The sequence below is a fragment of the Salarias fasciatus genome, assembly GCF_902148845.1.
Source record: "Salarias fasciatus chromosome 7 unlocalized genomic scaffold, fSalaFa1.1 super_scaffold_4, whole genome shotgun sequence".
Taxonomy (NCBI): domain Eukaryota; kingdom Metazoa; phylum Chordata; class Actinopteri; order Blenniiformes; family Blenniidae; genus Salarias; species Salarias fasciatus.
The window spans coordinates 23,626,222-23,654,076 of NW_021941229.1; the positions used below are offsets into that span (position 1 = coordinate 23,626,222).

Here is a 27,855-nt window from a genome sequence, read left to right on the forward strand (position 1 = left end):
ATAAATTTAGACGATTATCCGCGTCGGGTTTTTGGATCCGACTGTGAGCTGTCGAGTCTCTGCAACTTTTTATTGCTCCACACCTGAACTCCAGAATTATATTCTAAATATTTTCGATAAAAAACATGTTTGGATCATTGTGGCCCTCAAACCGGCCTGTGAAGCTATTTCTGCTGATTTTCAACACGGCGAATCGCAGGACTCGTTGGCTCGTGTCTCCGCTGCGACACTCAAGGTCAACGCTCAAGCGCATAAATGCAAGTTTTCCATTTTCAACCCTTGTCGTGCGATCGGGGCCTCAACCAAAGCTGAACAGGACGTGATGAATAAATCCTCCCGACTCCAGCGAATACCTGTCTTCTCAGAGGTTCTCCGTTTCCCCTCGTCCTCCTCCGGGCCGTGCTCAGACAGCGCCGCCCCTCTGAGTCCAGGCATCTCCTGATGGACGGACTCGTGGGAAACTGACGCAACACAAACATCGTTAACACAAACAGACGTCTTCTGGGCTGTTCCACTGCCTCTCTTCATTCCACATCCCCAACTTTTATAATTAGGCTGATACTGCAGCGGGTAAAGATTACTGATATTGTCTACTCCTCCTCTTCCTCCGAGACCTTGTTTTCCTCTACTCTTCCTCTCTCTCTCTCTCTCTCTCTCTCTCTCTCACTCTGTCAGATAGTGGATTGCCCCATCAGGGGCCGAAGCCCTGGGCTTGGGAAAAAAGCCGTGAGAGTCAGACAGGCTTGAGAAACTCCTTCAGCGCTACATTTTCACTTTGGGTGTGAGAGAAATGACATGCACTTCCTTTTATCTGAATGCCATGATTTTTTTATTTTTATTTTTTATCTTTTGGCTTGTTCTTGTTTTAACTCTGTGCTTTCTTTCCCCTCCAATATTAGAAGAACGCCATCCATTCCTCCTCTTGTCTTTGTTATTGTATTTACCCCGAACTATGAATATTCATCGGGCACTCTGGACTGGTTTATATTACAGTAATGCCTCCTCACGGGTGTGCTTCCCCATGTAGAGATTTAATGTTCTCTCCGGTGCCACAGTCACAAAAAAACATCTCGAATCAATATAGCTACTAGAGACAGCTTAGCACACGCTTTCCATTTTTACTGCATCTTTAATTGTCTTTTGCTCAAGACTTTTTCACATCCTTTCCCTCTCTCTTTGTAAACTCCACTTTCCCAGAGGGAGTGCCATCCCCACAATCCTTTGCTTCAGGTTTTTAGGGCTACAGCGAGCGCACGCACAAGGAGAGAGATGCGAAGCTGGTTCCTCTCTTCCTCGTAGCGCTCACAATTCGATAAATCAAGCGCCGCATCTCGCGGAGACGATTGGCAGTACAGAAGTATGGATAACCAATCATCTGAGGCGACCACACCGTGGACGTCAGTGAGGGACTAACGACCGCCAGGCCCCCCAGAGAATTGGCCGCCGCACGCCTCCATCTGGGTTTCCCCTGGAGGTATTTCTACGCAGGTATTCCATGTCTCCAGTTGTTCTTCTTCAGAGAGGGGCATCCTGCAAAGCGTTCCCCCCCCCCCCCCCCCCCCCCCGCGGTGCGTCCCCCTCCAGGCTATCTCCCGCCCACTCGCCCGCCCCTCCCCCTGCCCCCCCCCCCCCCCCCCCCCCCCGGGGCTCCGGTGAGACAGGACGCCGGCAGCTGTTCTCGCAGCACCCTGGACTATTTCACACAACTTGGCGGCGTGCCATCGGCGCATCTCATCAAAGTAACCCCCGCCTACCGCTACTCGTGTCCGACTCTGGCCCCACTAGACCCACTCTCTCACACATCTGTCACAGCTGTGCATACTCACACACACACACACACACACACACACACTGGAAACCCCTCCAGTGAGCGAAGCGTGGTTCTGTATGGCGGTGGCTTCAGAGGCTGCTGTAGCCCAGGAGTGAGCATAAACACGTTTAATCTGAGTAACCCACGCCGCCTTGGGGCTGGAAGTGATTTGAACCGTTCTTGGCATCGGCCTCGATCGGCTGAGCCGAACTCTCTGACGTTGCACTCTGGCAGCTGGATCTTTCGGGGTTCCCGCTTTGCTCTCCGACAACTGAGAGATGTGTTTGGCTCGGTAAACTACGACAGTGATTGAGCTCTTCATCTTCTCCTTCTCCCTGGCAGCTTGACGTCGAGCCAAAACCAGAAATAAATGACCTCAAACAAACGCACTATTGTTTCGCCAGAGCTCTCGCACGATAACGCCGCTGATAACATATTTTCTTATCTGCGCCGGTAAGTCGAGGTGGAGTCCCGATTCTGTCTGAAACGTCCCCGTGTCTTTTCATCACTGTGATCCTGTGGCTGATAACTCCTCAATCCTCTCGCTATCTCTGGATGATGCTGAGACGCCGCCGCCAACTGAACTCCTCCATCACAGCTCTGATAAGCACGCATAATGTTCAGTCTCTCTCTCTCTCTCTGCTCTGAAACTGACTCACTCGCCCATGTTTAAGCAGATTCCTCTGTCACTATCTAAATTAAATAAGCGTCCCTGACATGTGATATGATGCGGAGCACTATAAAAATTATGATAGCTTGTGTATAAGAGCGCATTAGTCGACTCTCATCCACCGAAAATGGCCCATTTTAGATGAGCTGCACATGAAAATGATCTCCCGATTCTAAATGAGAGTGTAAAATTTTCCACGGGCCTCCAACTCTAGCTGCAGACGCCTGGAGCGGCGGGCGGGCCTTACCTCCCGTCTCACTGCGGCCCGGCTGGGAGTGCCTTCCCTCGCTCTCAGCCGGGCTCGCGTGATGGTGGAGCTGCGTCGGTGGACGCGGGGCGGACTCATCTGTGATCGCATGGCGGTCAGCGGTCGGATGGCGATGTGCGGGCTCATCGGGGACTGAGTGGGACGGACGCGAGCGCCGGGGGATTTTCCCCGACGGCGCGAAGTCCCGCGGCGTCGGGGGAACTCCGTGCTCCTCTGGCCCGGCGGACGGCGAGGGAGGGAGAGCCTCCGCCGTGGCGTGAAGCGTGTCAGATCCTCCCGCGGGTTTCGGCGGAGGCTCAGACGCGGAGCTGGTGGGTAACTCGCCGTGTGTTAGCGGGGCTGAGCTCCCCGTGGCTCCGGTTTGAGCCCTGCTGTCTGTTGCGTCAGGTGCGTGAGGACAGAGAATGTAAATGCAGTGAGGAATGGGCAGGCTAACACATTAGCATAAGAGATGCTGCCTCAGATTGTTTATCCAAAGAAAGCCGAGCTTTCCCTTTTTTTTTTTTTTTTTTTTTTTTTTGCCTTCCCTCCTCTCTCTTAATGTGCACACATACACACTCGAGTGTGCACGCTCATACGCACAGAAGTGAGAACACACAATGAAAGTGTGAATTCACACTGCTGAGATAGGCTAAACTCAAAAGCTGTTCCACAACCCTTTCGGTGCCGGAAACTGTGTCCTCCCTGCAAAACATTGTGACTGTTAAAGGTGTGACTATTGTTAATATGGTAGTAAGACGAAATCACACGGCGGTTTGTCAAAGTGTATTACTCTGTTTTACACTTCCCGTGCTGTGTGCGGACGCGCGCCTTCGTGTTTGCACACACTCCATTTCGTCATCGGGTGATTAGTGACAAATAGTGGCGATGCTTTTCTCTCACCTTCACCACAGCAATAAATTAATTGCCCATCTATAAATAAACCATTGTGCAGCGGCACAATGAACTAAATTAATGAATAAATGACTGCCTGTGTGAGTTTTCCTTTGGAAATCCTTGTCCTTTTAAATCCAGTGATTTCACACTTGAATCCTCATTTAGCAGATAATGTGATTAATCCGTTGTAATATGTGAAATTCAACCTTTATAATGTTGCACACTGCAGTTAACGCCACTATTATTAAATGTAAAGCTGACTTTGGCATTTTAATAGCAGATTCCAGAGATTTATTGGTTATTACATCTGACTATAGATCAGATCTTTGAGGTCCCCGATCAGCAATTGTTGCTTTAAACATACCGTATGATGTGACTAAGATCAAGTACATCAAAGCTGCGTCGTAACACGCCAGCATTGTTACGACACTCTTGGCAGAAAGTGCGTCGTAAAACTCATTTCACATCTGTTCAGCCAGGAAAAACTGTTCCAGTCGTCCCGGCCCTGGAAGGACAGTGTGTTGTCCGCGGCCATGGAGGTGTGTGTGTTCTTTATTAAACTAGACAGTTGGAAAACAGAGCGACGGAAAGTGTAAACCATGGGGAAGAGCGATCTGGCAGGTTTTAATCTCGCGCTAGCAGGGGATTTGGGGTCTGAACACAAGCAGCCGTTTACATAATTTCCAGCCATCACGCTCGCAGTGCCATCTAGTCTGGTGGAACTACACTGCATCCAGGTCTAAATTACATCTGATGGTGCCTACCTTCACTAATATCAAAGTGATGAGGGTTTAGAGAGCCGACCTGTGAGTCTCCGGGCCCAGAGACCGAGCCAGCCGGGCCAAACGACTCTGTGTGCATAAAGGATCACAAAGGTCACGGTGTCATTTTCAGCAACATGCAACAGCGCCATCACTCTCCCATCAGATGCATCAACAGTCTAAGCTGATTCATTCCATAATCCTCTAATATGTGCCTGTCTGCCTGTGCAGATGGACGCTCTAACTGTCTCTCGACACACTCGCTGGTGCACACCCACACACACTTCGACCGTACACAAAGGAGAGCGGGCGCTGCGGACGTGTAGGTTTGTGCGGTGATGAATTTCTTTAAAGACAATGTCCAAATCACTGCATTTGCATGTAATGAGATAATTTATTTAAAAGCTCGGAAAATATAACCATAACATTTAATGCCATCTGTGGGCCTTAGCATGTTCATCCTTTGTTACCGGCGCTTCGAGACATTGATTTAACTCGGCGCTAATGAAGCCATTGTGATTCAGCAGCAGGTAACATTTGGCCGAGCGTCTAATAGTGTCAGACGCACTGACAGCATGCATGTTATTAATACGTCACATGATTTTCCAGACATGAGCCAATCTCTCCCAGAGCAAGGCCAAGTTCAAGCTTGATCAAACTGAACGTGTGTGTGTGTGAGAGATTGTCTTGCTCACACACACGTTTCTGTGTTTGCTGCTTGCGTACAGATTTTTTTTTTTTTTTTTTTCATTCCTGGGATCTAAATTTGGCCTAAAGATAACTCAGGTTCATGTCGGGCCATCTGAGGTGGAGAGGCTGCAGAGGTAGATGTACGACCGGGTTTTAGGATTTGCTTTTCTTTTTTTCTCCCTCTCTCTCTCTCTCTCTCTCTCCTCCCCCTCTTCGCTGAACTCCCATCTGTCCCGCTGACCAATGGGGCTGCAGGCTCAGTGGATCAGGCTCTCTTGCCAATAGATTGCTAATCCTCATCTGAGCATGCTCACTCACACTTAACTGGGGCAGCGGCACACAACAAAGGGTGCAGCTACTACGACATGCTGTCCAGCCGATAAGCCTGCTCCAACATCTTTAGAGATGGATCTGCTTTGTCAGCAAAAAGCCACAGCGGGGAAAAAAACTTTAGCTTGACCAACTTAGGAAGTCACACAATACATAAGCTTGGATTTGTATTTAGAAATTCCGGGAAATGATGGCGAAAGCACGTTTTATATAATCAAGTTTTATCTAGATTTAAAATAAAAATCCTGAAATCCCCAGTGAGTGGACGTAAACAGAGTCTCCACACCTGTTGGTTTTCCTCAGATCCTTAAAAAGAAAAAAAAAAAATCCTGTTTTGAATGCATCTTTAAATGCCGCAGTGGAGAATCGCAGTGACACTGCAGGTTATGCTATTCATAACAGCTAAACGGTGTAAAAGTGATCGAGTCGTTGAAGTCGGGGGACCTTCAGCCACACGACGTGATGAAACGCGGATGTGTGTCAGCGTGTGCATGAAACAACAGTAGTGGCGGCCGCTCTGTGAGAACGGAACCTAAGACCTCAGATCCCCGGGAGGAAGAGGAGGGGATGACGATGATTTATGGGTTTCACTGAACTGCACCATATGCCCACTATAAATCTACACACACACACACACACACACACACACGTATAACTAGAGTGTGTTCACATCGGGGTCAGGTTCAAGCCAAATACATTCCTCTAAACCTGGGATTTAAAAAAACAAAAAAACAAATGGAGGGGTATAATGACATGATCATTTAGTTTTGTGTCTGAAGAGTCAGCCGGTTGCAGTTTTTCAAGTTAAACACTGCCAATAGAAGTGAATTAATTGGAAAAGGGGTTTTCACGTAACTCCACAGCAGTTTTACACCTACTTAACACATTAAATATGGCATTTTGGTGACACATACACTGATTAATCACTTAATAAAAATTATACTGTAACAGTTATTCTTGTCTAGTTATCAGTGCATGATTATTGTAAATTTTGTATAATAATTTGTCAAATTTTCTCTTTAAAAAAGCCTTAATGAAAACATGAGTAAGCTCCTTTAGGATGTAGTTTATAGCATATATCGGCACAATGTGTCTCGGCGTGAGCAAAAAAAAGAAAAAATGGCCCACGCGGTGCTCTGTGAAGTGGGTGTCCTCTGCAATGGACTTTTAAAAAGCTCACAAAGGACCGCCGCTGCGTTCGTTAAGGCGTCCGTCGGTCCGTCCGTCCTCGTTCACGGCTAATCAGTGCATACTCTCAGTTCCTTTACTGATGTCAGCCAAACAAGAAAAGTGCTGCGCTGTTCAGAAAAATGCCACTAATGGATTTCCTCAAGAAAGAAAAGAAAGGGCCTGACGACACTGCAGCGAGCGGTGCGGGGATCGCAGCTCCTCCCACGTTCTAAGTGCTTTTCCGGTGTAACACGAGCGGTCCGCTGCCCACCAAGACGGCGGCGGCGGCTTGAATTTAGCATGAAGGCCGGCGGGCTGCCGGGCTTTAAAGGACTGCTTCACTGTACATCGAAGCGGCTGACGGGAACCGTCCACATCCGTCCCGTGTTGCTGAGAGCAGCCAGTCAGAACAAATCAAGTCTGAATGCCCGTGTAGCTCGATGCCTCTGCGCTCACCACGGGGGCAGCGTTAACACCGGGGGTCTATCTGCGGCGCAGGGTAACAGTCGGCGTACGACTTACAGTAAGACCTCCAGTCAGCTGCGGGATGAATTATGGATGATGTGTACGCACACAAACACTCGACTTGTCAGCGTCTTTAAGCATGTCCACACGCTTTGGGTTTGTCTCCAGTAAGTCAGTGGTCGACTGCAGTGGCTCCTAACCTGGGGGGTCCTGGACAGCAGCGGGGGGGGTGGGGGGTGTCTGAGGCTTTGCCTGCTCTTAAAGTTGTCCAAATGAAACTTGTATGTGTCAAACATGATATATTAATGGTGTGAGAGAGTTTTGCAGGTCTGCTTAAGAACCTAAAAAAACATCTTATTTCTCCAGGGGTGTCAAACATAAGGCCCACGGGCCAAAACTGGACCACAATGGGCTCCAATCTGGCCCACCAAATCAAAAACCTGCATAACACAACAGCTACAGGAGAACTTTTGTGGACATGTCACCATATTTTTAACCAAAATGTTTCATTAAACTTGCCTTCATGTTGATATTTTAATCATTTTTGGTTGTGTCTGTTTGGTTTGGTTAAAATGTAAACATTTTCCTAGCGTATGCTTTGCACCACGACAAAGAAAGACTTTGAATGTGAAGGTTATTGTGGCATTATTTTACCAGTAAAATGTGTTTGACACCACTGTCTTACTGTGATGTAAGATTAAAATAAGAAACATGGGAGGGGAAACATTCAAAACATTTCTTTGCAGGAAGGAAGAAAATGCTTGGGAATCTGATCCACTGCACCATCTGACCAAATGTTCTGGATTTTTATGCATGAAAAAGGTCAAACAAAACACTGATTATTTTTTTTTTTTTTTTTTTTAAATCTAAACAAATTACAAATTTATCAAAGTGAATTCCAGTTGAATGTACAATTAAGACTCAAAACGATCATTCAAACACCACTGAATCCTCTGGAACCACCTCAATATGTGTTTTAATCAAAATAAAAACTCAACATGTGCTCCGCGGTGGATCTCGGGAGTTGTCAAACTACCAGTAAATGGCCAAAAAGCAGCGTCCCCCTCCAATAAAATCTTCCAAAAATCATTATTTGTATACATTAAAGGGCAGAGACAGAACAAGTTAATTAGCTGAAATTCCCAGGTGCTGATCCATTGGTGATACTTCCTGAGTGAACAGAAGCCAGAACGGTCTCCTGCACACTGCTGATCTGAATGGAGCAATGTTAATTAAAGTGTCGCCAGTCATCGGCGTGTATTCCCAAACTGTCCAGGAGTTGTTCAAGAATTAACTTGAATGAACTCGGTCTTTTTCCAGGAAAAAAAAAAACCCAAAAAAGTTGTTTGGTTTCATTGGAATGATCTTAAAACAAGCACTTCAAGAAGAAAAGACACTTTGGATATAGGTTTAGGAATGAACCAAAGAGAAGGTTTTTCACAGAGCAGGATCGACGTGAAAGATCATATTATATCAATACTTTGCAGGATCAGCTCTACTCTACATCTAGCTATGACTAAGCTACTTTTCCGCACCTTCTTGAGTTTCTCCAAGGGGCTGATGGGTAATAGCCGGGGCCTGCTCAGTTTCAGAGAGGGCTGTGGGTTGCTCTGCTTCGCCCTCAGGTTCAGCTTCACCTTCTTCACTCTCGCCTTCGGTTTCGCCCTCGTACTGTACTTTAGCTTCAACCTCTGTCTCTCCGTCGGCGTTGCGGACAGCGAACGTCTCGAGCGGCGTCTCGGTTGTGGCTATTCGGCAACACAAGCAGAAACCCCCATTAACAAACACGCCGAGTCGGTTTCTGCACACTCCTAATCAACGCATTAGCCGGAATGATTATTTTCTCTGATAAATCGCACTCATCATTTGTCCACATAACCACACAGTCACGTCTGATTGTCGGCGGAGAGCTTTGGAGGAGTGGACTTCTGCAGTGCGGTCCAATTGCTCAGTCTATCCATGCATCAGCCTTTTACTGTTGGGCCATGTGGAGAAAAGCCCAGTGCTGTCAGGGTTGATGTTGCCACTTTGCCGATCGTTTCTGTCTAACAGCTCGGAGGCTGAGAGCCTCTCCACAGAGAGAATCCCTAATCAAATTCCCCTTTTATTCCTGCCTCCCCGAGCTCCTCACCCGGAATCACACTGCATTACAACACACTACATATGCCCACATCCTCTCCTGTTTTTTCTCCTGTTTTTGTCTCTTTTCCGTCTCTCTCTGTCTTCCCGTGCTGCTCCATCCACCACCCGTCCTCACACGGCCCTCTCTCATCCCGTCTTCCTTCAATCCATCAACAGCACTGTCTTTAGTCTAAATAAAATGAATATAAAAAGGAAAAAAAAAAGAAAAGAAGAGAAGCAGAACTGTGGAAGAATTCCTCCTGTGCAGGTTAGTGTGATGTGCTGTGATGAAAGGACATGGCGACAGAGAGGCCTATTAATAATGAAGCACACGGGGCCCGAGCTGCAGCTCGGAGAGAGGAGACACGGGGAAAGAGAAACGACTGACTGGAGAGCCAGCCGAACATCACAGCGGAGAGGGGGAGTTTGGTAGACGCACAGATGGAGAGCTATAGGGGTTAAAACTCACATTTCAAGGAAAAAAAAACCAAAACAATGCAACAAAAGAGGAGCAAAAAGCGAGACGGAGGAGGGGGAGAGAGTGGAATACCACCTCGTCTGATTTGCTTTTGCATTATTACTTACTAGAACCGGAGGGGGAACCAGCAATTGTACCTGAAAGAGAATAAAAGAGGAAGAGGAGATAAGAACTTGTTGTTATTTATGCATTCAATTTGCCTAAAGACTGGATTCTGCCTCATTCATCAGACTCAGGTGGCAGAGAGAGCTTAAGAGCTGCTCTGCAGAATAAGGGCTTGTTATGGACCACCTCTTAGTGTCTCGGAGTAATTACTGGATGTGCGCCGCTTCTCCTTCCCGGCCTAATTTAACTCCTCTCCGAACCCTCATACTCAGTGGCCCTCATCATATATGTATGTTTTCAGCAAGCGCTACCCCTTCGCTACCCTCAAATCAAAACTTTTTGCCTTTTTTTTTTTTCTTTTTCCCTTCCTAAGATTGTATTTATACTTAGCTGAGCTTGGCATGCATAATGCAATCTGTAGAGACCAAAGTCTTTCCTGAGCTGTGGCCATTTTTGTGTAGAATTTCAAGCGAGCAAGTTGCAAACATTTTAATTTTTAAATTCCACTAATGGGATTCAAGAGTTTTTTTTTTTTTCTTTTTTCTTTTTTTTTTTTTGTAAAAGGCCGGTGTTGGCCTCTGAAGGTGTGTGTCAGTGCCATAAGGAATAAATGGGTTGGAAACACGGCAGCGTTCAAAAAAAAAAAAAAAAAAACTCTGACAATGGAACCATTCTCTGCAGTGTGCACACAGGTACAGGTGTGTGTGTGTGTGTGTGTGTGTGTGTGTGTGTGTGTGTGTGTGTGTGTGTGTGTGTGTGTATGTGTGTGTGTGTGTGTATGTGTGTGTGTGTGTGTGTGCTGGTGTTTCTCTCACTGTGCATGTGAGTGTGCCTGAGTTTGTTTGAAAGGAAGGAAAAGCTGGGGGGGGGGGGCTGCCCTAGATTATTATTTTATCGTTGCTAGCGACGGTAGCTGGCTACACTCTCCAAGAGGATTTCCTCCCCCAGTGCCCCCCCCCCCCCCCCCCCAGAAGCCCCCCCACTCCACCCCCCGTTGTGTTGCAGCTCTGATCTGCTCTCTGCACCGAGGTGACGACGCTCCGTCGCTCTCTCTCGCTTCGTTATCGTCCTCACACTCGCTTCCTTGATTGTGCATTTCATAATTCAGACCTTCAGAATTCATGTAAAACCTTCACATTTACCGACGACGGGAAAAAGTTTGTTTTCGTTTTGGGGAGGGAAAGACTATTATCGGGTTGAAAATACTCAACACAATTCAACAGAAGCACCAATATTCCACGTGAAGATGAATAACCATCCGGTGGCATTGAGGATGCGATCCTGCCGTTCGGTTCGGTGAACCCTTTTGCACTCGTACCAGATTGGTTTTAAATGGACTGAAAACACAGAAAGTGGCCTTTGGACCGTTTCCTCGTTCCACTTGGAAACAATTCCACACTACAGACATGCTAGCAGATGCGTCGCTAGCGAAGCTTTTAGGTATTTAGTGATAAAATAACCATATTTTTAGGTAATAATGACAATTTTCGCAGCTTTCGGTTTACTAATTAGGTGAATAAAGCAAAGAAATTACATTAATTTGCTTTCATTTCTAAAGGTGTGACCGGGCGTTATTGTAATAACCATGACGTTTCAGTTTAGACTTGGACCAGAGCGCGGCAGAGGCAGACGAGGCTTACCGTCCCGTTCACATGAAATACTGTAGAAAGTTAAACTTTTCATGGTCCTGGTATCAAAAGGAAAGTTTAAAGGGGAAAAGCTCGTGTTCTTCTATTACTTTTAGCACAAGCAACCAGGAACGGAGAAAAGTTTGAATTTTACTACATTCGTAGTGTTTTTAGGCTCCGTTTCCAGAATGTTTAAGGTGAAAACTTGTGCTGCATTTTGAGTGTCCATTTAGACAGAATCGGCGCTTGGAACCACTGAAAACTCAACTTTTTGAAAACCGCTCCGAAGCTGGAACCTGTTTTGAAAACTGACCGACTCTGTCTCCATGGAAACGACAGAAATCGTGCCTTTCCTGAAACGCTGCTGCTGCTGTGTATGCACACCACGACTGTAATTACAAGCATTGTTTTCAGCATTTGCCTAAAACTTCTGGAAGGAAAACACAAAAATGATGCGTCTCAACTTGAATGGGGCCCAGTGAGCATCAAGCTTTGACTCCATTTATAAATTATAGGAGGGTCAGTCAACAGGGAACTGTGATCGCTTCAGACAAAAGGATTTGAAGACTTTCCCCAAAAACTGGCGTCGCACTGTAAACTCTTCTGACTCAGCCTGAGACGAAAGTGCCAATGTGATCAAAACTATAAAGAAGCATGTTTAAAAAAACAATCAGATGTTTACTGACTTTCAAATAAGATTAACAGAAAATTGAGTATTGATGGTCGTAAAGGGCGAAACCGTGAAACACTAATCATTAATAAAGTTTATACAAAGAAAATATGACAAAATAGGTGACTAATAGTGACTTTAGTGGGCGGAGGATCTGAGAATGAGGTTGGATCAGTGGTTTTGTTGCAGCTGACTCGCTTGATCTTTTATTTCTTTGCTTCTTCTGTAATGTGACGTTAAAAATGTCGAACCAAATGTTTATTTTTTTTTTCTCCCTCTTGGTCCAGGGAACCTCACACGTGTGTGAAGCCTGCCCGCGGTGCGACTGTGTCAGACGGACGAGGCGGACGGAGGCGGCGGGAACGCCCGGGCAGGTACGTACAGGTGTTGGGGGTCCCGTTGGGTGCTGGCAGGTAGGAACCTGCTTTCCAGGACTTGGCTTTGAAGCCCTTCTTGCATCGCTGGCAGTCCTGGCCGGTGGTGTTGTGTTCACACTGGCACTGGAGGTTCCCATCAATCAGCAGGCACTGGGAGGCATGGAGGTTACACTTACACCTGAAACAGAGACGGAGGAGACGCTTGACACGTGTGAAATGAAAGGTTGGTGTGTGACGCGAAGCCCGCGTCCCACCGCTTCCACAGAAGGCAGCAGGAGGAAGCCGTAATCACAGCCAGGCTGTACACCGAGTGATAATTATACCGAATATGAAAGTGCCATCTCTGCCCAGGGATTGGTTCCTGTGGGTGAAACTGCCTCAATCGAAAAAGATTTTATCATCTGAAAAAGTTGGGATGTTGTGCAGCAAAATAAGTAAGCACATCTTAATATTCGGAGCAACATAACACAAAGTCAAGCAAGATTTTTTTCTTTGTAAAAATCAATTATAGGTAAACTATTGTTAACTGTAAATCCTCTTCCGTCTGCATGTGTGCTTAAGCTTGCGGTCCCATCGGTGTATTCAGTCACCAGCGCGAGATGTAAAATACAAATCCTTAAAGATACCCTATATGATGCCCTGGAGGCTGGTTTCTGTTTGGTTCATTACTTTAGCCGCTGCTTTTCGGGGCTCGGATGTGTTCGGCTGTTTCTGAGAAGTGGCTGGCGGAAGCGCAACACCTATTTCTATTCTGACGTGCGGTTTGTAGCGTTTCCAGTCCGTCTGATTCTGTCTCATCTGACTCGAAGACATAAATTTGAATCAAAGCAAAACGTGAAAGCCTCGGTGACATATGGACTGCGGCGCAGAAATGTTTCGTCAATTCATTGATTATTCATTTGTTCTGAAACTATTTTGGAATTCTTTTGAAAATCGTCCCCCTAACAACTGAAGTTAACTAATGATTGCCAGGATCTTTAGGCAGAGGAGGAGGAACAGGACCATAAGCTCAGATTATATGCTGCAAATATTTCCTCTTCTCCTCAAAGACAGAGAAGTCATGTGACCTCTGAGCCAGACTTGTCATTCATTTACCGCATTTTCACTTTTCATGAATATTTATGAATATTTGGTGAAAATACACTGAACGCCACCAGACTGGGAACTTTAAGAAGTTTTAGGAATCATACACTAATGGCACAATTTTGTGCTGCTGCGTTAGAAATGCTGTCTGAAAATAGCGTCTTCCTCCTGAGCATGTGTCAAATCGTGTGTCGGCTCATCGGGGGTTGATCAGGATGTTCGACATTCGTCTGGCTTGTTGTCACGTGAACGACCTCAACTTTTCTCACTCCGCAGGAACATGAAACAATTGCTGGGAACATAATCGACTCACCTCAACGTGAATCCAAATAATTTATCACAAGAAAAATACAATTAACACAAATTCATTTCCACAGCATGTATTATATTTTACTTTCCATTCAATTTTAATTATAGTTCTGAACACTTTTTTTTTTTGTTTTTTCCCTGCAAGCTTAATTAAAGTCAGGCACTCCTTCTGCTCCCATTTGCAGATGCATCGAAAATGAACACGCACTTCACAGGCTGAGTCCAAAATAGTGTGCGTTGGTAATTTATCTATCCTCTTTCTGTCCACAAGTGCTACACGAGAGCAAATTACTGCATACAATTACCGCCAGCGAAATTCAAGTGCCTGAGTCCGTGGCTCTGAATGGCTGTGTGTGGATGGATGTGTGCACACTTGACCTCTGCAGAGGGCAGGGCCCAGGTGGGCCGATCCCGAGGTTGAGGTTGTGCCAGGAAGGAAATGAGGATCTTAAGGACACTCCGCAGCTACGACTTTAAATTACAGCCTTTTCCAGATGAGCGACTGGACTCCAATCCAGTTTGTTCCACTGGAGTGAACAGCTATCCGTCTGCATCAAATATTCAAAGAATGGCCTCTGTATTCTAGCGAGATGACTACTTCAATCTTCTTCCCCCACACTAATCTGCAGCGCTTTCTGATTAATTTTTTTTTTTTTGGGGGAGGGGGGGATCGTGGGTCGATCGACCGCAAATATAGTCTCAGATTATATATTCAGGAAAACGGTGACTGAAACTAAGAAGAAATGGAGACAAGTTGATCAGTAAGTTGTGTCTCATAGCACATGGTTGCGCTCAGTCTTATAAATTACCCCCCCCCCCCCCCCCCCACACACACACACACACACACACACACACACCTCCCGTTCCTCTGTGATCACTGAGCGAGCTGACAGGATGTGCCACGGAGAATCCATCCAACGACAAGGCCTTGTTTCCTGCACGCTTTCTGAAGGACGCGAGCTGTCCACTTAGCCAAGACGGAAATTGAACATCTCTTTTTCATGGAGGGGAAAAAAAAAAAAAAAAAAAAGAGTGCGGTGCTGGAGAGTGAACGTGTGTCAAGTGAGACAGGTGTGTGTGTGTGTGTGTGTGTTTTCTGCCTGGTGTGATTGTGATGCATGTGTCTGAGCGCGCTGATGGCAGACAACAGATCAGAGGAGCGCGGGAGCGGTGACTAATGCCCGCGCTGAGTGACTGACAGCGCCGAACGTATCACCGCTTCTCATCTCCCGCGTCTTCGCCGATGAATCTCATCTGTCTCATGGCTAGAAGTGGAAGCGCCGCCGACTGCGGGTTCTAGGAGTTGCACTTTAGAATCAATATGGAGGAGCCGAGCGATCCTGCTCTGCCGTGCAGTTTGTGTCTTCTGGGCCTAATGGCCCTCTCTCGGCGCAGGAAATGGCCGCTCTTCTGTTGACGGACAGCGGACGACGTGCACCGACATCAACGGCACGAGACAAGACGACTTAACCTTGACGGCGTTTCACCGGCGTCCTGTCCCCATCGAAGCCTTCTATTTAACTATATTTAGATGGCAGGTTAAAACTTTATGGAGACTCCGTCTCCTTGACCTGCTTTTCTGACTTCTGCAACATACAACGCCGGGAAACCAGGAGTACTTCTAGCCTTGCACTCCTTCCGCATGAATGATGTGACACTCTGACTTTTCAAGTGCAATGTCTCTTTTGCTCTCTCTCGCTCTCTCTCTCTCTCGGATGACAGCTTGCACTGGGATTTTTTTTTTTTTTTTTTTTTTTTTTCCCGATCCCTCTCTTCAAGTCCCTCCGCACACAAATAATACATGGGCACAATCATATGTTAATGTGCAAGATGTCTGCCTTCACTGCACAGTCATCAAAGTGGGACTAGGAGCTCTGAGCTGAAGGAAGTTAAGACGGGACAGCTGGATCCATCACTGGCCTGTCTCTGTACTTACAGAGCGGGAGAGAGAGAGGGGGAAAAGAAATAAGAGAAGGAGAGTGGAGGAGCAGACAGAAGGGCAGAATAAAGCAGAACCATCGCAGGCCGACGAAATAAAGGATGCAGATTTGCTTCGGTCTGCTCGAGCAAACCGCACACACACTGGTGTTTTAATTAGCCCCCGTGATTAGGAGGTCAGTGACCAAAGAGCGCTTCTTATACCAAACAACAAAATAGTCTTAATTCCGCCAAAATCGCACATGTTTATGAACGCATAGTCGAAGCCGACGACCCCTCCAGTGGTCTCTGGTGAACCTCCGCGTTGACGTCCAACACCCCCAGATCCTCCAAGTGCTTTGAAACCCATGCTGACTGTGAACTAAATGCTGACTCACCCATTTTTAAAACATTGAAAACAAAGTTATATAATCAAGATAGCTTCGCTGTTTTTCTATTTTTTTTCCCCACCAAGTCAAACCATGTCTCTATCGTCATTCATTACTTTCAGTTGGAATTAGATTTTGGAGTTACAGTAGTTAAACTAAGGAAAAAAATCCTGGTTTAGTTCATTTTTAATGGTTAATTTTATGGTTTCCATTAACAGTCGAATATAAATGCTTATTCTTTATTTTTTGTGGACTTAAAGGGGAAACTATCTGTGTCAACGTACCTCAGAGAATGGAATGCCTGATCCTCCCAGCCTCCATGTCGTTCATTGTTTCGTTCTGTCACTGGCGTTCGGGTCACGCGGGTTGTTGTGCAGTTAAAAAAAAAAAAGCATTGCTCAGAGGCACGTTTTTTGATTTGTTTTGGCCGTTTGCGTGCACGTGGCGCATGCTGGTGACTCACTGCGTGCCGGTGCCAATAATGACATAATGCCAGTGACCTCCACGGTGCGCCGGCGTAGCCAACAGTCAGAGGAACGCATGCTGAGAAACATGGACGTGAACAGTTCCGGTTTTGCATTCCCTGTGCATATGCATGAGCATGTATGTTTGTTACACCTCCCAGATACAGAAGCTGTTCAACAAACACTGAACATAAACATAATCTTTGTTTACAAGCGAACTCCCCAAGGGCGCTACGGGAAGTATAATGCTGAATGCTGCAGGCGGCGAATTCCCTGGAACACCAGCTTTACACGGGTTGTACGTCAGTCTTCCAGGGGAGAATACTAAATACAAAATGCTCGATCAATTAGCCTGGAATGATGCATGGGCATGTAATTTCAGCTCCCACCGTGTTGTTATCGGTCAATTCTCTGTGTTAAGTTTCAGTTTTTTTTATTGAAGTCCACAATAATTATATCAGATTGTTTGATGCACTCAGAATTAACTCAAAACGAAGCTCCGTTTTCTCAATAAACCCTTGTGTACTGTCACAGTACAGACCATAAATGTTGTTTTCCTCATTTCTCAATTATAAAATCAACTAAAAAAAAAAAAATGTCAGTCAAATGAAAGTTTTCCCAACATGTTTCTCTGCAGGCGAAGCTTCAATGGAGCTTTTAGCACCAACAATTAGATTCAATTCCAATAAAGAGCCTTCCTTTGTGGAGTTTGCATGTTATCTCCAAGCCTGTATTCACATTTACCGTCTCCATTTTGACTGTTCATTTACATGAAAACAGCATTTTGAGCTCCTGAAAACTGCATCTAGACTGGAATGTTTGCAAATATCTTCAGCCTCCGCTCCATCTGTGCAGAGACAACATGAGATTTCTCAAATGTGAGGAAACGGCACCTGCAGTTAGTCATGTGCAGTAGATTGACTCCTTAAAGTACAGTGAGCTTCTCATTCTCTTGAATTTAACAGCACTTCCTCAACAGCTGTGTTATACTGATGTAAAATCACACTGCCAACTAGTGGCCTGGCATAGAAACTACAGCGTTTTCATGTTAACGTGTTTCTTTACCGTTTCAAGCAGATCGTTCTGATGTGAACATGGTGGATCTTTCACGTTATGCTTGGTGGAATTAAAGTTTTTTCCTGCAGGAGTGCTCGGGTTGTAAGTCCGTCTGTCTCCCACACAGTCAGCTGGAAGTGACTCCAGTCCAGTGAAACTTAACCCAGATAAAGTGGGCCTGGAGGACGGAGAGTCGCTCCTTGTTGTCGTTCCTGTTCATTTTTCTGATAATCCGTGATTCAATTAGTTATATATGGAGTCTAAAGACAGGAGGTAATGTGATTATTGACGGCCGTTTTGAGTGGAAAAAGTCACTGGGAATCGGATTAGGTAGATGTAAGACTGATGAGACGTTTCCACGACTGCTCTGCTCTGCAACTGCTGCGGGCAGAATTTAATTCCAGATGAGTAATAATTTCAAATTTAAAGCATTTTGAATTCACCTTTGAGACAGTGGTATGAAGCGGGTGCTGGACGTCCGTCTTTGCACGCGCGCTGCGGTTGGGTTATATAAACTGGTGTAATGCAATTGACGTTTCTGCATGCGCGCACTGATCGTTGATCAGCAGTGATCACCTCCGCCCCACCGTGGTCGTATCGGTCTGTTTGCGTTTCGGTCGCGGCTCGTCCAGCTGGGTGCTTCACTGGTCCACTCCCCCCCCCCTCCGCCCCCGCCCGCCCCGACGTCTGCCTTTCCAGAGTCACGTTGGCCCCGTGTCTGTGTGACGACGCTTTAGACGGCAGAGACGCAGCAATTAGAGGAATAAATAAGAAGAGAGATAAACAAACATCAAGGGGGAGTCATGTGGTGGCGGAGCTCGCCAAAGCAGCTGGAAGCAGCAGTTAATGGGGCTTTATCTGTCTCTTTACTGTAGTTGACGTGTATTCCTGTATGCCTCTCTGGGGACACGGCTATGACTCCGTCTTGCTTATTTTCTGTGTTGCACTCTTCCTCTCGCTGTATTTTGCTTTTTCGCTCTCCGTCCTCCGTCCTCTGTGTTTCTCTGTGCAGCTTCACCCTCTCCGCTGCACCAGTGTTCACTGAGTTGGTTAAATTGGGCTGTGGACGTGGAGGGGATTTATCCGAGCAGTCGGCGCGCCGGGGAGCGGGGCGGCCGAGTCAAATTCCTGACGATCCGCCTGCTTCTCCGACGACGGCGGGGAGACGCTGAGGAGGAGGGTCTGCTTCCACGTTTTCTGACCCAGCAGGAGGTCTGCCTCTTCCTCCTCCTCCTCTCCTGCTCCATCTTTGATCAACCCTCACGGAAAAGGCCCGCTCGGCGCTCGCAACTGCTTCCTCCCTCAGAGCCGCGGCTCTTTGACACCAAATTCACTGAAGGCCCTCTTTACCTGGAGCAACGTGACACACATTACCTTCCTCTGAGTCCGTCTGAGCTGCTTTAACATCATATTTTAATATTAAGAAAATCCTTCTTGTGTTCTTTGTAGTGTAATGCGCGAAGGAGCGAATCCTGAATCCGTAATCATATAATCCTCTGACTGCTACTGTCTAATCAAATCTGTTAGGGCAAGCTTAGACACTTTTGTGGGAACAAATGAACGTATCACTATTAGTTTACTCTGCGACTTGACAGAGTTCCTCATTACGTTGATTGAAAACTGTAATCTGTGTGACGTGAGCGGTTTCGGTGACGAGGCTGATTAAAACAGGCATTAAATCCCAGTGAAATGCAAATGTTTAGCAGCGAGTGGATAATGGCTGAGTTGTTTCAAGGATGTATTTCACTGAAAGTGCAGAACAGTACGACTGCTGGAAGAGGGAAAATAGACGTACCATGGTGGAAACGTCATGACTTGTACGTGCAAGCACACACATCGTGTTAAAGGTAAACTGAGTTACAATGCTCCTCCAGCTTAACCGCGCTGTGAAAATGAAAAGTATTTACAGACTCACAGATCCTGGAGCTTTCAAGGAGGATGTAATTAAAAAAAAAAAGTTAACCGCTGTACTTTTTCAGCACGAACCCAATCCGACAAATTATTAATCAGAGCTGAGTGTTTTAATATTTCCTCAAATTTTGTCTGGAGGTGATTTTTTTAAGCGCGTTCATAAATTAAAGTGTGATTGGTAGCAGCCGAGTGGAGCGCTCCGGCGCCGTCTGTCCCGCCCGAGCGCGGCGGGGAGCAACCGAGCATGAAGTGGGAGTTTCGTGGAGCCGGGATCATTGATCAGCGGCACGCCTTATTGGCTTCCGCTGAAGTCTTTATCACCGCGTCCCCTCCCACTTCCTCTCCTCCCGCCTCGCCTCGTAAATCCGGAGTGGCTAATTGGACATGACTGCGTTTATGTACCGGCTTCATAAATTTCTTTTCTCTGAAGGGAGAGGATCGATTTTCTTCGAGAGCAGCCTTCCGTAGCAGCGCGAGCCTCCTCAAACGTTCCCTCTCCTCTTTAACACACCTCGCCCCCCCCCTCTTCCTCATTCTCGGCTATCCATCCTCTCACATGTGAGCTCCCCCACCCTCTCTCTCTCTCTCAAGACTAAACAGGTAATCTATATCTGACCTCCCCTGGAATCACGGGGCGAGGAGGAATTACAGCGTGGCTGTTTTTCTTCCCCACAATAAGTGTTTCATGTTCATCTGTCAGCTCGTCCCACTCGCTCGCATTAAAAAGCAGCACTGATGGCATTTCTTAAACAAATCGTCCCTCCCCAGCTCATTATCTGTCATTAGCTAATGCAAACTGTTGACAGCAGAAGACCACAGATGCTTGAGCTCCGTTTTTCTGAATCAATCCTGCAACCCTTCCCCCTCGGTTTCTGTCTTTTTTGGGTACGTCCCAAAAAACCATCTGCAGGAGGAAAGTCTTTAAAGTGGAGCTTCTAAAGTGATGAAGGACGCTCCCGAGGAAGCCTGAGCTTTGGGTCTCCTTTATTATTAATCTCCAAACACACTGAAAGAGACGCACGCGTTCAGTGAGCGTGTTCACTATTGAGAGGTAAAGGAAAGTTATTGGCCAAGGAATAAAAGTGGAATCAAACATCCTACATGTCATAGCTCTTTAGTTTCACTAATCCAAGATCAATCCTCCAAAAAAAATTAAAATCTCTGGTCCTTTCAACTCTTCCCAGGTCAGGAGGTAAAACAAGAACACACATTTTTTTTTATATACCGATACTTACTACCTGAACCGACATCATAATAATCAATGAAATATAAAACATAGGGTTAGGTTAGGGTTAGGTTTGAGCTATTGGGTCTCGGCAGTGCAGCTCAAACTGAAGTGCAAAGTGCTCCAAGGTTACAGAATCCACGAAAGGTGGAAAATATGAAAAACACACACTCATGTAACCCTATACATCTGACTTGTTGATCCGACTCATTGATGCAGTGCATTTCCTCGCCATGTGCATTAGCCCTGCTCCTTACAGGGAAACGCAGTGAGCTTCCAGGTTGCAGGCCCCACAGAGGAACAACAGCACACACACACACACACACACACACACACACACACACAAGTTCATACAGCACGACTTGTCGTTCCCACTCATTGACGCAGTGCGTTTCAGAGCCTATTACTTTAAGCTTAATCCTTGTAATTAGGCGTGTTGAGCTTATGCTGGTCGCAGACCACACAAAGGAAGTGAAACAAGTTCACACACAGACACACACACACACACACACACTGGTTTGAATGTCCGTGTAAGGCCCACCTGTAAACCATCATAGAGTGTTTAATTCTGATTCCCTTATAAAATGTGTGAAACTTTGTTTTGGTGTATTGTTAAAGCGCTCACATGTGCCCCTTTACATGTTGGTGTTTCACATGTAGCCTCTTACTGGAACTCTAATCTAATCAGCATTATGTTTTCAGTGGTTATTTGCCCCACAATGTAAGAAAGACAAGAATTCACACACGTTTGTACAGTATTACTTACATGAAACACTCAATACGATGCTTTCCTCAGTCATTCCCCTGACCTGCAACGCTAAATGGACTTTACTCATATGGTGAATTTTACTGCTTGAGCAGTCTTGATGCACGTTACATGCTCCGTCAACTTCATCCACTTCCCGCACACGGTGACGGCTGCCGTGGAAGGTGCTGACACACCGCTGGGAGCAACTTGAAGTTCAGGGTCTTGCCCAAGGACACATGGACAAGGCACAATAGGGGATTGAACCGTCAACCTTGGGGCAACACGGATCTAAACCAAGCGAGCCAAAGCCGCCCCTTAACATTGGTTAACCTTAAGCTCCACTAAACCACTAAAACTTAACCTTCCCTACCTTGAAACTTCAGTAACCTCAAACTTCAACTCAACCAGGTGTGTCCTTTGCACAAGTGTGTCCCAACAGAGAGGCACGTGCGCACGTGCACGCACGCAGTTGAGGGGGTAACCGGCCGTTTTTGGCGCTGGAATAAAAGTGGAGTGAAACGTCCAACAAAAAGACATCTTAAATTATTCAAAGCGCAGGAATGACCTTGATTGCCTTTGCAATCCACACCCTGTGTGTCTTTGTGGCGTGTGTGTTAGTGTGTGTGTGTGTGTGTGTGTGTGTGTGTGTGTGTCTGCTACGCAGTGTGCAGAGATGTGCGACCTCCCTGGCGTGTTTGCGGGATGATTCATTATTTTAGCACAGTTTGCTCCGAGTTAAAAAGCGTGCCTTTTAGTTTGTGATCTTGCACCAGATTGTGGGAGCGATGGAGAGATGGAGGGAGAGAGGGAGACAGAGAGAGAGAGAGACTGTGTGGGACTAAGCTTACAAGTAAATTATTCACAAAGGATACAGTAAATGGCTATTGCGTGCCTGCCTAGCTGGCGCTCAGACCTGAGAGCCGCCCTCTGATTGGTCGGGCCGGGTCGTGTACAGAGCGGCTGGCAGACTCGGCCCCACTTTGAGCTACCTGCTCTCTGAAGCGCTGCGCGCTCAGGACTAAACAGCTAAATAATGGAGCCCGGGCACATCCTGTTCCCCCGCCCAGACCTCGGAGGACTGTCGTCACGGGCCGAGCAGACTGCTGAGAGTGGGAGAGCGGTTCAGGTGTGTGTTCCGCAGCCAGCTGTGGAAAAGAAACGCACTGTTTCTGCTGGCCTGTCAAACCGCAGGTGTAATTAATGCTCACCTTTCGTGGGCTTCTGACACGCTGGCTGCTTTCTGTGACTCTCTGAGTGTTCGAGTTGAGATTGCGATTTCCAAACAGCTTTTTCTTTTCTTTTTTTTTTTTTGCTCACTTAAACAGCAGATGTACGGGCTGTTTTAAGATCGGGCTTAATGATAATATTCTTGGTTCCTATTAGGAAGGCATCATCGAGCTCATTAAAATTTGGGGTTCCTTTTAATTATTATCAGTAAACAAGCTAACTTTGCTGCAATTAACTAGTGGCTGTTGACGGTCTACTTTCTAACATTGGAAGGAGAATTAATTGCTTCTGTTTGTCGGCAGAAGCTTCAGACTGCAGACAAGTGTGTTCGCTTTACTTTCAATGGACTTCTGATGATAAAACTTTTAACATTTAACAGCTAAATCAGTGCATCCCGTCTCATGGTAGAGCAGCATTAAGTGATGTGCAGCCGAACCCACAAACTCATGAATCTGAAAAGTTAACGTTCAGGACGTCATGTCAAATTATTATAAATACTCCAGGCTAAAAGCGGGGCGGTGGCGACTGGCCTGATACTGCAAATACTGTATTTATGTTTTTAAGGCAGCAAATTTAGGATTCTTTGCTACTCGTGTGTATAATGAAACGGTTCAACTGTCCCAACAAAACATTTCACTAGCAACACATTGAGACGAACGCTGCTGTTTGAAAGAAATGAAAGCGTTTGAAACGCAAAGTAACCACAGGAAACACAAAGAAGGATATAAATAAAGATTTGTCAAGGCTGCAACTTTTTGCTTTGTACATTTCTAAGCTATTTGCTTTATTGTTTTTTTGTGAACATTTACAAATGTTAATGCATCTACAAGAGAACAAATATATTTTTCCCACCTTTACTTACTAAATGCAGTACTCAAACAATATTCTTTCACACAATGATCATAATCCCACTTGATTTTCTTATTAACAAATCAAAGATAACATTTTAGTCAACACAAAACTGGCAACATAAATTTCACGTCATTTGAAATATTGGAAACAGGAGACGAAAGTACCCAGAACACATTTAAAAAAGTGTTTTTTTTTAATTAACTTAATCTAAATGACTATAGAAGCATGTTGCTGGTATAAAAGCAAACAGATGTCATTGATTATTGTCTTATTCTTCAGGAAAAGTGAGCGTGTCACATTCCAATAACGTTTTTTGTTTGCTTCTGTGTCAAAAAACTGTAATAAGATCAACTTCCAAAACAAGATCTTCCAGTTTCATCCAAAGTCTCAGTGATCTAGTAAATGTTTGTGTCAGACACAGAGTAAAAACCTCCACATCAGCAGTTCCACCTGTATTTTTTTTTCCCCCTCATCTCTACAGGATACTAATAAAAAGATATTGTACCCTAAATAACATACGCTGAACGTTATCACCCGCGAATGGATGCCCCCTCAAAAGTCACTGACCACTGTGATGGGTGACCCTTATTAATTCATCCGCACAAGACATATTTTACTGGCATTTGGCACTTGGCGGGTGGTAATTTGGGCGCCTGCATGGCAGCGTTGTAATATTCATGCAGGATGATGCAGCATGAATGATGCAGGACGGCTGACACCGTCTTCCTGGAGCAGACATGTCACTGCATCTTAACGCCTCCTGCACTAAAGACAGTCCGGCCTCTCTCTCTCCCTCTCTCTCTCTCTCCCCCTCTCTCTCTTGCCTCGATTGTCCTGAGATCGCCGTGTAACTGTGCTGGATATTAGAGTGTAACCTCCCTGCAGAGCCCTTACCGCTGCTGAATGTGTTTTAATGAACACTACAGCGCGGCGTAACACCTGGGGAGAGAGGAAATTGGGTGTGAGTTGGAGGGGGAGCGGGCTTCGCGGTTATTATACATCCTCCTTTTATTTAAGATGTGAACGAGGAAGAAGGAGTGAGGCGGGCGGGAAGGCAATGGGAGGAATGAAAAAGTGATGAAGCAACAGAAACTGCGGGGCGACTGGCGGTTTGGTGGGAGGCTCTTCCTGCAGTGCCGTCCCCTACGGAGTCCTGGGCCCCCTGCGGGCCGTATGGATCTTTACGTCTCTTATTGTGCATATTAGAGTTTAAAACTTTGTACAAGCTCCAGTCAGGAGAGCTGGGTTCTCTCTGTGATGCTGTGTGCCCGCCATATGAACTTCCACAAAGCACTTTTGAACCTCCGAAGTCACATCGGCGTAACTGGGAAGTTGCACAATATTTCAGCCACACGTGATTTTAAGCGCAATTACAATCATTCCACTTGTTAAAAAAGTTTTCCAAAAGTTGCTCAAACTTGCACACCTGCTGACACAAACCACACAATGCCCGTCAGGGTGCAAACACACGTTAGTATGTGTTTAAGTGTAATTCCGGTGAGAGCGGCGAGGAGGAGGAGGACGCCCCGGGAAGAGGAGCTGAGCCGGGATCATCCAGAGGACAGGGGTTAATATAATTATCCTGCTAAAACCTTGAGACAGAAAGAACATCATTAGTCATAGCAAGAGGAGAGCTACCCGAGCCGCGGGCCCGAGGCGAGGCGAGGCGAGGCGAGGGGAACAGAGGAGGAGACGGGGGAAGGAGGACGACGAGAGGAGCGCTTCAAAACCCACCAGCGTGCAGTTAGCAAGACAATTAGCACAAGGACTCAAACTGGAGGGTCTTTGTTGGAGGGGGGGGACAAAAAAAAAAGAAAGGACAGTGTCTAATAACACTCCAAGCTCCAGCTCTCCAGGAAGTGTTTCGCTTATTCAGTAATTATGATATTTTGCTTAATAATCTCCCGATAAATGAATTACTTGCGGTGAAATGGTTTAGAAATGAGATTCATATCTCGACTAAACACGTAATGATACTCAGCAAATGCCCGGCATAATTTAGCAACTAATTAAGTGACCTCTGGTTTATTGAGAATTAATATGACGCTGTTGTTACTGAAGGACTGTGTGTTTTCTGTTAATGAAGACAATCAAGCGCAGGCCTTCAGACATGGAATATGAGAACGGCGGGTGAACTCACTCCTCAGAATACACACTTCAGCAAACCCAGACAGAATCGCCAAATCGAGGCGCGCAAATAGTGTTTAGCCTATAAACACGGAATCAGCAGATATTGTCACAATTTTTTCACATTTGCCGACGACTGTCCAGACAGTGTAAAGTCCAGTTGCAGCAAAGCCAGAGACTTTTTATCAGGAAGAACTCCGCTATAGCCGAATCTGACCAAATGAATCGAGGCATGTTGCCTAGTAACCGAGCGTTCCATAGTCTCATTTAGCATACGAGCACACGGCGGTGTGCCTGATCAGGCGTCATTCAACAGTGTGATGGGCGTACAGAACGGACATTCGAGCATCGCCGCTCTGCTAAAGAATGATGAAACGAAAGGCTGGACAGCAGGGTCAGAGGAGACGGGTTTGCAGACGGCCGTCGTGCGACCACGCACATGAACTGCTCGGTGTGGCGCTGCAGTGAGCGACCGATGCTCACGACCAATAGGAAAACGGCAAAAACAGTGACGAGACGAGGAAAACAGCGGTTCAAGTTTGGTCTACTTCCAGCAAAACTAGAGCAACAGCTCAATTCTTTTCATTTCGGAATTATCGTGGAACCAGCTGTGTGCAAGCGATGCTTTCCGGAGTTAGTGGTTCCCATGGTAACCGAGCAACGGAGTCAGTGGTTGGTTTTCCGTAAATGTTGAAAGAAGTGACGGAACGTTTTAAAGTACGGGAAAACCCTATGCCCTGCTGAGGAGTTTATCAAGAAGATATTTTCTAATAGTTTATTAAGTTCTGTCACAAATTTATTAGAAAAAGCCTCCGTTCAGTCAAACGTTTAAAACTTACAACAAAAAAAACAAAGAAAAATCAGAACAATAAGAGGCATCTCAATGTCTGTGTCAAAGTGTCATAAATATAATCTTTATGTTTCTTATTGCGCTCAAACTGCTGCACTACATAAGACAATATGGTTATTTTACCAGCCCACCTATTAGGATACAGTAAAACACACTTTATCGTCCCCGCGGACAAATACCTGCAGGGCGGGTTCAGCCACGTAGAACAAATCCTTCATTTTATGCGCCGCATTAAAAAGACTCAACAAGGGGGAAGAGAAAGTCTACATGATGCTGTGTGGTTAAGTATAGAACGCAATACCATGAGATAAAGCACACAGATTACAGCACATCCTGAACGCTTCTCATAATGCAGCTGCCTCGGCGACCAGCCACAGCGTCTCGCATGATTAATTTAAGTGGCTGTAGAGCATCGAGGAGGCAAGAGGCCAGACTACATGTATGTAGGGAGAGAAAAAAAAAGAAGAAAAAAAAAAATCATTGGCCTTCTGGGAAAAAGTTAAACTGTAATCAACATTTACTGCAAACTGTAGCCGGATGGGTTCGAGCTAATAAAACAGGCATGAGGGAAAAGGTAGCTGTAATGAGATTTAAGTCAAAAACCACGATTTGTTTGGTGGTTTTCTTGAGCGCGTTCAGTTTTCTGTGCGCACAACTCTGCTGTTCTATGGTAGTGCAGCCATAATTTAAAGAAACTCTGCGGATCGTTTCAGGCGTGTCAAGTTTTCGTCCTCATTTGTAGCTTAATGGTGAATCTTTCAGTTGGATTATGAGCTTTTTCTCATCTGGCGTAGTTCGTAAAATAGATGCTTTTGACTTCAAGTCAACACATTTGTAATGAGATGCTCGTTATTTTGCCTTCTGCAGACTTTCATGATGTGAAATTCTTTAAATCCAGGTGGAATTTTGGCTCTCTTCAGATCTCAGCAGTATTTCGGACCTTTTGGTGCACCACTGTTGTGTCAGAAATGACCGACGGCACGTTCTCCCTTGCCACGTTTATTAAAGATGGACGAAAACTATAAGTTAACATATTTTTTCCTCAGTAAAATCGTCAACCGGTTTAATCAGGAACTCTTCATCAGAACAATAGACACCGATGCTCAGTTGTGATTTAAGCATCACCTGTATTAATATTCATATAAAATACATGAACATCTTCAAGGAAAACTTGAAAATATGAGTCTGACCTGATAAAAGCATCTGATATCCCTCTACCTTTAAGGTGTTCTTATTGTAGAGTAATTACTGAAGCTTGAATTAAGCAGTTGATCTCAT

The 27,855-nt window shown here is 45.8% G+C and overlaps 1 protein-coding gene across 1 annotated transcript in view; it reads right to left on the reverse strand.

Moving 5' to 3' along the window:
- The window catches only part of LOC115382655 (netrin-G2-like), a 69,440-nt gene that overhangs the window by 19,053 nt on the left and 22,532 nt on the right, over window positions 1-27,855 (reverse strand). Inside the window, exons 3-4 of the mRNA XM_030084482.1 lie at window positions 12,425-12,597; window positions 9,747-9,776 (exon numbers count right to left, since the gene is read on the reverse strand). Coding sequence (XP_029940342.1) covers window positions 9,747-9,776; window positions 12,425-12,597 — 203 coding nt within the window. The remainder of the gene's footprint in view (window positions 1-9,746; window positions 9,777-12,424; window positions 12,598-27,855) is intronic.